The sequence below is a fragment of the Chinchilla lanigera genome, unplaced genomic scaffold (assembly GCF_000276665.1).
Source record: "Chinchilla lanigera isolate Chin_1 unplaced genomic scaffold, ChiLan1.0 scaffold00053, whole genome shotgun sequence".
NCBI classification, from domain to species: domain Eukaryota; kingdom Metazoa; phylum Chordata; class Mammalia; order Rodentia; family Chinchillidae; genus Chinchilla; species Chinchilla lanigera.
The window spans coordinates 11809273-11820332 of NW_004955454.1; the positions used below are offsets into that span (position 1 = coordinate 11809273).

At 39.1% G+C, this 11060-nt stretch overlaps 1 protein-coding gene across 7 annotated transcripts in view; it reads right to left on the reverse strand.

Moving 5' to 3' along the window:
- St18 (suppression of tumorigenicity 18, zinc finger) overlaps nt 1-11060 on the reverse strand; it is a 300859-nt gene that overhangs the window by 93735 nt on the left and 196064 nt on the right. For all 7 annotated transcript variants that reach the window (XM_005396053.2, XM_013520260.1, XM_013520263.1 and 4 more), the window contains 2 exons: nt 4292-4346; nt 1846-1876 (listed from right to left, as the gene is read on the reverse strand). In XM_005396053.2, the coding sequence (XP_005396110.1) occupies nt 1846-1876; nt 4292-4346 (86 nt within the window). The remainder of the gene's footprint in view (nt 1-1845; nt 1877-4291; nt 4347-11060) is intronic.

An 11060-nucleotide genomic window follows, 5' to 3' on the forward strand; every position in this document is an offset into this window, starting at 1 on the left:
TTTTTTTTGGTTTTTCTCCGGTACCAGGAACCGAACTCACGACCTTGCGCTTGCCAGGCAGGCGCTTTTGCCGCTGAGCTAAATCCCCAGCCCGAAATTTCTATTTCTGAAAAAATTTATATTAAAAATTTCACTCATAAGTTTGTTTTCTTTCTGGCAATTCCTTTTTTTCTGTCTGAATTATATATTTATTCTTAGGTCAATTTATACACATTAATTCTTTAAAAGTTTTTTTTTTTTCAAGTTACACATCACTAAAAGGGTCCCAATTTTTGCCTGTGAATGGTCTGATTTTCTAAAATGACTGACAGGTGAGTCTCATGACAATAGGTGAGTCGGCCCCGTGCTCACAGCCACACTGGGAAGGCATCACAGGTGCTGAAAATATCTGATACATCTTAAGCACGGATCACTCTGAGCTTTGCTTGACCCTTCTGCAAGGCACATAAATTCCTCAAAAAGATAGAAATTCTATATGACAGCAAATTTAAAGCAAGAATTTAAACCAAGCAGTTCAGCGGTTTGATCTTGCTCCCATGTGCACGGTGCATCCTACTCTTTCCTAAGTACTTTAAAAATTAAAATTTTTAGTGAGGATATTGACAACTCAGGCAGAGCCATAGAGGCTCTTCTAGAAAATTCCCAAGGAAAAGAGCATCAGCTTGAATTCTAACAGGTATTCCACTGCACAGGTAGGCCAAGGCCGTGAGGGAAGGGGTCGCGGGCAACAGGGAGGAAGGTGAGACGGCCTGTGCTCTGGAGAATCAGACACACAGCTGCCTGGAGGAGGAAGTCGGGGAACTGTGAAGGCGTGCTTCCGAAGCAGCAGGCGTACTGAACGTGGTTACACAAGCTTCGTTTTCCAAACATTTCCCCGAGGAACACATAGAGGTCACTGCTGTTTTTAGAAAGGTGGAAGGAACAGTGCTAGTGGAACTTTCTGAATTTGTAATCGTAAGCCTCAAAACAATGACCAAGGGCACCATCTTCTTCCTCGCACATACCTTTATCCTAATCTTAAGCATGTGTTTTTCTTTCTTAAAACATACTTTTCTTTACTAAAATTTGACAAAGATGCCATTTAAAAATTCAATTGGAATGTATTCTGCAACAGAGAGGGCAGAATTTTTAGAGTATCATGAGGCATTAATATTGAGTTATGGCATCTAAGGTAGAAATGCACGGACCCACTCACAAAACCTATGTGCCACATTATCTTCTGATGTAAAGGTAAAAACATAGCTGGGCATGCTGGCACATGTCTATAATCCCAGCACTAGGGAGGCTGAGGCAGAAGGACTGCTGTGAGTTCAAGGCCAGCCTGGGCTACCAAGTGAGTTCAAGGCCAGCCTGAACTGCATAGCAAAATCCTGTCTCAAAAACAAAAAAAAATACATATATATATATATATATATATATATATATATATATATGGAATTACCTAATTGTTTTAAACAAAAAAGTAGTCAACTTAGAAGTGGGTAATCCATTCATCAGCAATAACAGTTCAGTTCACAAGGCTCAGAGCAAAATCCAACCAACTGTACAGGGTGTATAGGAAGTGTATGGCAGCCCACACTCCATGAAGAAAAGTGGGAAATTACTCACATTACAGCAAAATGTGGTGTTTTGTGGTCAGACTATTAGATCAAATTGTTTTGGATCCTTGTGGATATGGTTGGTCCTCTTCTCTGCTTCATTCGTGTATGGACAGAGCGCTGGTGAAATAAGCCCTTTGTCTTATCCTTTATTCTAAAACAAGGACTCTGAGGCTTGAGAAATACAAATCATCGTGATCATTAAAGCCAATCAACCTGAAAAAAAGGAATTCAGGGCAGACCTTACCTGAGTTCCTGGATTAGAGAATCCATTGGCACTGTGGACAGAAAAAAGAAGCAGGTGATTGAAATTTGTCATCCACTTAGAGAGAATAACCAAAATAAACGATTAGTACAGAGCCCACTTGGTTTTTCACTGGGGAAATTGGCCATTCTCTTGTTTGTATCCTTTCGAGCTCAGGGGACAGATGAGTATGTCCTCAAACAGACTCACTCTGTGTTCACTGACTTGAGTGGCACTAGATCCTGGCAGTGAAATGTGAGATCCTTCACATACCTGTCTTTACAGTTTCACTGCTAGTTACAGGAACGCAAAAGGACTTGTGTGAAGTTTACAATGAAACTTACTTTTAATTTTTAATATGAAATTATTCAAAAGAATTAAGATGGGCCAGGGATATAGCCTGGCAAGCACAAGGTCCTGAGTTCGATTCCCGATACACCTCCCAAAAAAGAATTAAGATTTATGTTATAGTGCTGGAGATAGAACTCAGGAATTCCCACCTGCTAGCCAAGAGCTTGACACCTGTCACCCAGGTTACATACTGAGTGAGACGGAACAAATGTTCATGTAAAACTGGCAAGGCCTTGCTGAGTGAATGAACCCCAAGATTTTATTCCGTAAACTTCCTACACACAGGAAGAGAGGAATAAGATTCAGACATGTCGCTATTAACAACCTTTTACAAATGCAGAGCTTACAGAAAAGAGAGCTTTGTTTTTTCTGGCTGGAAAGCCGGGAACTAAAGGAGTTCGTGTTTATAAATACCTGCCTACACCAAGGATAAGCAACATATGGAGGGAGGCAACAGGTGGTTTTCAAGATTACTCACGCTTCATGAGAAACAGTCGTTTCTCTTCTAGAAGAACATTTTGGCTCTATTTAAGGGTGTGTATGTGTATTCCAAAAAAATTCAAAGTCCAAAAAGAATTGCAAATTAAAAGCCCCACACTTTAAAAGTATGATAGAGTAGTATGTTTTGAGACATCAATATAAAAGATTTGAAGTACTCAAACACAATCTTTAGAATCCTGATATACAGCAGGCAGGAGTTAATCCTAAAAATGAAACACAACTCTTTTCTTAAATTCATATCCTACCAAGAAGTTCACTGCATGAAAATTCAGTGTCTAGAAACACTACATTTCAAATATGAGATAATAGAATGTAGTTAATTTAAAGCAGGGTGTGATGTGTTGCTGTATGCCTACCCTTCCAGCATGTAGGAGGCTGGGGGAGGTCACCCGGTCTTGGGCTACACAGAGAGCTCCAGCCTGGCCTGGAAAGTGAGTAACACCTTGCCTCAAAAACTGAAGCAAACAAACAAGCAAAGAAAAATAATATGTTCACTTTCAGAGTAACATAAGCCAGACCTAGAAAATACAGAGCAAAGTTTTCGAGTAAAGTTCCACATTGTGTACTGCAATTTTGAATTTTGTATCATGTCTAATGATAACCATTGGTCACATTTTGATTGAAAAAAATCATCTGTTAATGCATTAAAGTTTGTTTCCTTTCTCTATATATTCATGAATATATATATATATATATATATATATATATATATATATATATATATATGATCATATATATATTGGCAACACCTTGTCTCAAAAATTCCATTTGGTTAGCCACTTCCAACAGTAAATCTCAAAGTCCTTCCAGAGGACGCAGGCAGCCAGAGTTCAGCTCTTCCTCAGCAATATGGCCTCTGAGGAGGAGGGGCAGCTCTCCAGAGTGTTTTCAGAGACATGACAAACCTAGTTTTCCACTTAGATTTAAGGGTCACCAAAATATAGCTAATTATAATAAAAGTTATTTTCCTTAAGGGGTGTTATTGCCAGTCAATCCTGTTTTCCAGATGTTTAGATCATCAAGGGCCTGTTTATATTTCAATATTACATTACCATCTGTTGGTTACAAAAAGAGAGGGATAACCGGCAAGTTAAACCTTCCAAACATTACTTTGCAGAGCTGCTGCAAATTCCCAGCAGGGATAGTCAAAAACAAACATCGTCATTTTACTTGAACTCAGTATAGATTGGGAGTCACTAAACCAGATAACATAAAAATCAAAACCGGCTTTGGCAATAAACTAACAATTCAGTCTTTTCCCTTGGTCGTTAAGGGTCACTTCCACATTCTGAAGATCTCCACCAGCGTTCCTCCCTTGTTGAGCCTTAGGATGTTTTGCCCCATGTTCAGATCTACTCAGCACTGCGTTTTGTAAAAATCAGCATCATACACCATTTGGACTTTCAGTGTCCTCTTACTCCTGGTTCATGACATTTTGTCTTTCAATGCCAAGAGCCAGTGTCCTGGTTTGATTAGAATGAAAGAAGCCCTGAGGAAGTTGTAAGCACTGTTACTACACGCCAGGGACAGATGACTGGCACTCCCATCTTTCACGGTGTGATGGGCACGTTGTCCTGGAACCTGCGTGGTAACTCACCCTCCGTTTCTTTCGAGCGAGTACGCAGTGTATGATCCTCAGCCTCTGCATCCATCTGTAACACGAACACAAAGTCCTGAGCTCAGTCCTTTGACATTGACCAAAATATGAAAACACATAATTAGAAGTTGTGAAGGTAATTGTGAAAAACAGAGATGCTCGCCACGCTCTTGCATTGGCTCCTGGCTCTACCGGCATCTAACTGTGACTGCCCCCACATTCCACGAGTTTTAGAATCACATCTATAGCTGCTGGAAACAGAGAGAACAGCGACAAGGGGGCAGATGTCCTTGTCCACGAGTGTTGTCTAGTGATTAAAACGCTTCTGGCATTGATCAGCAGTGCTTGTGAAGGTGATGAAATCTCTAATGCCACACTGAAAGATTTCAAACTAATTTACTGCACCCTGAGTCCTCTACATTTCTAGACCCTTTCCAATGTATACTTCTAAGCTAGTAACAACGACTGCCTGTCTAAAAAACAACACGAAGGCAATCCCTTGTCATTCCCCCAGAATATGTCATTGGAAAATTTGACCATCAACCATGACCTACATGCACCCCAGAATTCCAGAAGAACATGAGTTATACTCCTTCCCATGGATAAGGTGAAATTGTGGGTGTCTGTATCAAAGTCCTCTCATCACTAAAAATGTTAAGCTCCCGAAGGGAAGCGGGGACTTTCAAAGACTTTTGTTTTCAGAGGCTCTGACCTGACCACATCCATCCATTGCACTAGATGTTGTTCATCATCTCCTAGTCTCATTCGCTTCTGCACATTGTTGGAAGGAATTCTTAAATATAAATAAGTTGTTTTGCTTGGTGAAAATCAGAGGCAGGCAGAAGGCGCGCTCCGTGGCGCTCATCCTTAAATCCTGACCGGGCGGGGAGGCGGAGTGACTGCATGGGGATGCGAGTCTCGTCTCCGCTCTCAGAGGCTAGGGTGTGATTGAAGGCACTGACCTGCCATAGACTTATAATAGGGGAGCAGGTGTGGCAATGATGGACTTTAATTTCCTTTAATAAACCTTTTATGTGCCACACTTTTACTGCCATTCGACGCTCTCCAAGGTCCTGCACATAATAGGTTCATTACTTTTGATTACTATAGTCTATTGAGACAAACAACCCCAGAACACACTATATATTATGTTCAGTTAAACCAATATAGACTATTTATCCATTGTGCATTTTTTCACCTGCAACACTACAGACGAAATTAACGACAGCTCTCCTAAGCTAAAACTATTAAAACCACCAGAACTCTTTTGTCATCACTCCATAATAAACACCATCCCAATCTCTGAACTGCTTTTTAAATTAGCAAACAAAAAGTGTTCACTGCTTTGGGTGAACAGCAGTTGCTTTAGTCTAAATAAAATGGTTCATTGTTATGAATATTTTAAAACTGCACAATAAGAGAAAACAACAGTAAAACAGTGGTGATTTTTTTCCTGCTGATTTTCTTTTAAAACCACACGAATTTATGACAGATGTGACAGGGCCTGAGCTTAGGACGGCTCGGTTTACTCAAGATGGTGAGCGCTGCCTTGTGCAATCCTCCTCCTCCCAGGAGTGTCCCTGTTGGATACAAAGTAGCTCAACTCACGACAGTGCCCTCCCTGTGCCACATGAATAACTAGATTAAGAGAGATCAGTAGCAAGTGAGGGTTAAAATGATGAAACCCATCAAATATGTCTGAGGAAGGTACTCCCCCGGGAGAGCATCCCCGCAACCCGAGTCTATTATCCTGCCACATGGGTGCTATTAACTTTCCTTCCTCAGCCACTCTGAAAAAAATCCCCCCAAAGGCAAGGGAAGGTTGAACTCCCTGGGTTTCTTTACCAAAACTGCAGCACGCACTGCCAAGAGCACCAGCAGGCACACATAAAAGTTTCGCTAACATACTTAAATGCAACCTTCTCCCTAATAGCTTGAAACTGAATTCTATTTTGCGATTCACTCTCCAAGGGTCTGGGACTTGCTGCCACCCCATGCAGCCGCCTCTCCATTAAAGTCATTGGAAAGGATGCATAAATATTCATGGGCCTCTTCTTGACTGTGCTTGGAAAGCTGGTCTCATAAGTGTATTTTGCTGAGCTATTGTTCTCTTGTTGGTGTAGCATATACATCTAAAACCTGACAAACTGAGAACTCATTTGTAAAATGAAGTTTGCAAATTTAACTTGCGGACCAAGTTGCCAGAGTGAGATGGATCAAGGCCATAATTTACAAGCTGCCTGCTTTATCCTCCCAGTCTCCTTCACATCTGCAGAGCAACTCTAAATTCAGTGTCTCATCGCCTCTTCTGGCTCGCTGGAGAGTGAAAATATTGGAAACCTAAAGCCCATATGATTTTCTTTTCAGGAGTAGGGTGTTTTAACGTTTACAGGGTGGTTCTCTCTCCTCATCCCTATCAATTCAAGAAGAGATCTTTGTGTGCTGGGGTGTCCCCCAGTGGTAGATCACTTGCCTGACATGCCCAAGCACTGGGTTTGATCCCAGCACTGAAAAACAAACAGTCCAACAAAGAGTAACAAGGAAAACAAAACCCAAAGCAGTTGTTTTGTTCTCTGGAGCCTTGGGCCTGGGAGTAGAAAGTTTTAAACATTCTTCATTGGCTTTATTCCCATGGACTTTAATAAATTGCCAATGGGTAGACTTAATTTCATAAAATTAAACCTTATATTCAGTGAGCACCTGGTTTAGGACATGTGACCATAGAGGCCATGGGCCTACCTTACTGTATGTCTTGAGAGCTGGGTGGGGGATACATTATCATTCTTTCTAATTCTTATAGAATTATGGTAGAGCCACGTGGTTATGTGATTCAGGAAAGTGACCTAAATAACACATACTAGAAATATGTGGAATGTGGAATACAGAATGTTCTAACTCTTGTTGAAAATTTTATTATTTTCCACTGGAAAAGGACATTATCTTTACTGCCCAGGCTCTATAAACTGCTCAAAAGTCAACAGTGCATTTTGTAAAACTTGATGAGTTACTTTGCATCTCAAAACAAAAATTTTATTTTAGAAAACCTATCTTACTCCAGATTGCTTAGGGTTTTTGTACACTTCATTTCATAGTTGAAGGTTGAAAACAATAAAAGATATCATTTTGAGATTCCTGCAGTGGATTCTTCCTGGCTTTGACAATCTACTTAACCATAGAGATAAAAACACTATAGATAAATTGTATCACTCCTGAAGAAAAGTCCTGTTGAATCTACAAGGGTAGACATATTTTGTATATTAGTATAGAAATGAGAAAAAAGTAATTTTTGATTAGTGGTTCATAATAAAACCATGAGCTTTTAAAAAGTCTTCATGTTCTAGTTTTCTAGGGAAAAGAGTAAAAACAAGGAGAAATGGCAAGAGGAAAGGAAATTTATAAAATAAAGAAGGCCAAGAACCAAAATTTGGAAGAAAAATGTGTAAGAATCAGAAATGGAAATAAACATGTATGCAATTAAGAAGAAAAAGGATGATAAAAATTAAATTTTAACTATTAAATTGAATTTAGAAAGCTCCCATTCAACATCTTTCTATATTTACAAACCTATGTAGAGAGGCACGAAGTGACTTTCTACTTACTTGTGCTAGACCGTCTTTTCTTACTGGAGCTTACATCAGGGGCAATAAACAGATCTGGTACCTTCTTTTGGCTGAAGAGGAAGCCTCAGAATTGCTTCTTTGTGAAAGGCAGAGATTCAAGGAGTGATACAGAGGACTCCCCCTCAGACTGGCTTTCATTTATGCAAGCCACTCACTGGCATGTGGGAAGATTTAGGTCCCTTTAATTTTTCACCCAAAACCTTACTTTACCCTAATGGAAATAAATAAATAAAAACACTCCCTAACTCTCCAAGGAAATATACAATCATTTCTCACTAATTGAGTAGAACAAATCTCTTGGTGGTATTGAAGTTTCATTTTCTGCTTTCAACAGAGCCCTACACAAGAAACTTGGCATACCTGTAGTATGTATTTACAAGGAGGCTTGAGGTTCTTAATATTTGTACAAAAGATCATGGTGATCACCATGTTTTGAGGGCACTCCGAAAATCCTTATACAGTTACTACCGTCTAGCTGATATCTCCTGTAGGGATTCCTAACAAGGGCTCATGCCTTCCACCTTCAGCCATTTCCCATCTTAACCAGATACCCCTGTGCTCTTGTTTTGAAATGGTGTGGCTTTATGTGTTGGATCACATTACTTTTGCGAGGGGTCCTTTCAGTCCTGAGGAACTTGCAGTGATGGTGAGGTTAAGTTCTATGACCGCTAAGAAAAGGTCCTTGGGTGCTCCTGAGAAATCCTTTATTCTCGAAGGATGCTTCCTTCTCAAAACTGATTTTTTAAATGACAAGAGAAACCTAGGAAACTGGAAAAACTAAGCCCAGAAAAATGAGACAACTATATTGTGCCGGTAGATTACCAGGAGATTGGTCAGGATTGAGGGACAAAGAATCTGACCTTGAGAGCCCTTTCTTTGACAACACTGGCCTCAGTTGTCCTAAACACAGCTTTGCATTAGCCCAAAATGGCAGCAAAGATGTTCACCTGTTACACAGCACATATTTGGGGGAAGCGAGCTGTAACAGTAACACAGGAGAATGTTGATGTGCAGAGAATACTGAGTAGAATGTTTAAGTGCGTGTTTTTCTCTGCTCTTACTTTCTTTTACTTTTCTAGTTTTCTTATTATACATCTTTGGTTATTTGGAAGCAGAGGAGTACATTCAAAAGGTAATTTTCTAAAAAAATCTATATTTTAACAAAAAGTGGTTTTTACACCATTTATAATTATAATATTTATAATTTTCTGGAATTCCCATCCTTTATTTAGGGCATACTATTCCTGATATCAACCCTGTTCCTCTACACCTTTTACTGCACTGTATTTTGATTCTGTATGTAAAATTGAGTTAAGGATACTTCTTGGCCCTGCCTCCACCCACCAAAATCTCAAGGAAAAAAGAGATTTAATCCATTATCGGATTAAGTACAGTTTTCAGGGAAATAGCTCTGCCTGAGGGCCACAGGCATACACGTTACCCAAAGATGAGATGATTTTCAAAGGGAATTTTCTCAGAGTCACTGGGAAATGTATGACAAGGGAGGAAATCGTAGACCTGAGATACACTTGGTTATGTTATGAGAAGGAGAATGTAGTTTGACGTTCTCTGCTAATTTCTGAGTTGTCACTGCTTTTGTAGACTTCATCCTGTAACTTTGTACAATTGGCAATGCTGAATATAAACCAAAGCCATATGTTTGTGTCCTTTTGCCAAATGACTCCAGCAAATAGTTCTATTATTCCCTTAGGTAACCAACGTGTGCCAAGGATTTCTATTAGTTGCTGTACCATGGCCTTAGAGTTACAGCTTTGTGACATTAGGGGGAAACTGCCAGCTTTATGTTTTGGGAGACTTTTTAAAAAATATGCTCTACTTAAGGATAACTAAAGGAAAGTAACACACTAACCAGGCTTTAAAAAACTTTTTTCTTGCTGAAATTTTGAGATGTATCTGTCTTAAAATATGTAAATGTTAGAAAATAAACTCCTTCATATAAGCACACATTATTTTAAACAGATTTTTCTTTTCAAAGACAACCCAGTTCCTTACTTTTCAGTATTTGTAGGAATTAATTGTAGAAGTCATCTATAGTGCTTTTAAATTATGCTTTAAAATATCTTACTTGCACTTAATCTTTAAGCAAACTAATTTCTAACACAAATGAATTAAAATTGGAGTTTTAGAACTATTTGAACAATGAACCGTTAAGGGCAAACATCTGAGAATAAATAACACATACCACTCGCTATGCAAAAGGATACGCAGGCTCAGAGGACTTCACACCCTTAGTAGTTTAAAATACTAAATTGATTGTGCTTCTGACGAAAATCACAGTCCCAAATACAGCACTAACAATCAATCTCAAGTTAAAGCCACAGAGGTGGAGCACTATTGTACAGGAGAGCCTTTATATAAATTCTTTGATTTAATTAGTTTTCTTTCTACATAGTCTACATTTCAATAAAAAGCGTGGCCCTGCCGCTGTCTTTCACCAGATAACTTGTACGCCGATTGGGTTCGCCCTGCTCCACCACAATCACTAAATGTCTTTGTCCAATTTAGTGACAAATCCTGAAATTCATTCTGTTAAGGGAAAATATACAAAATAAGGAAAGCATATCAAATTGGAAAATAGATAGGTGAGCAAAAACACACACTGAAATTAGACAACGCATTGACACTTTTACCTACAATTTAGTTCGAGTAGAAACAGAATGTAAAATTTTTACACTATATATCAATGAGGAAATAATTTTTATGTTTTAAAGATAAGCCAAATTCGTTTTTTCTGCCTTTATTACTGAAACATCACAATTTAGTTTGAAAATTGGATGAGAGACTACTGTTTTTGTTACTGCTGTTACTATTGCTGCTGTTGATTCTGGTGAGCAGAGCAAGATGCTAAGCAGGTTCTCCACCACTGAGCTACATCCACAGCCCTATTACACGGGAGTATTCATGTATTACTTAGCCTGCTAGAGACTGAGCCCAGGGCCTTCTGCTGCATGTTGGGCACTAAGGTACCTCCCAGCCTCGTTATTGCTAATATTTTTACTTTTAAGCACCAACGTGGAAAAGTTGAGACAATATTTTATATTCAAGAAGTCATGAGAGATGAAATGTATTATTTTATTCCTTAGAGGCCTTCTTTTTTTTTTTTTTTTTTTTTTTTTTTTTTTTTTTTT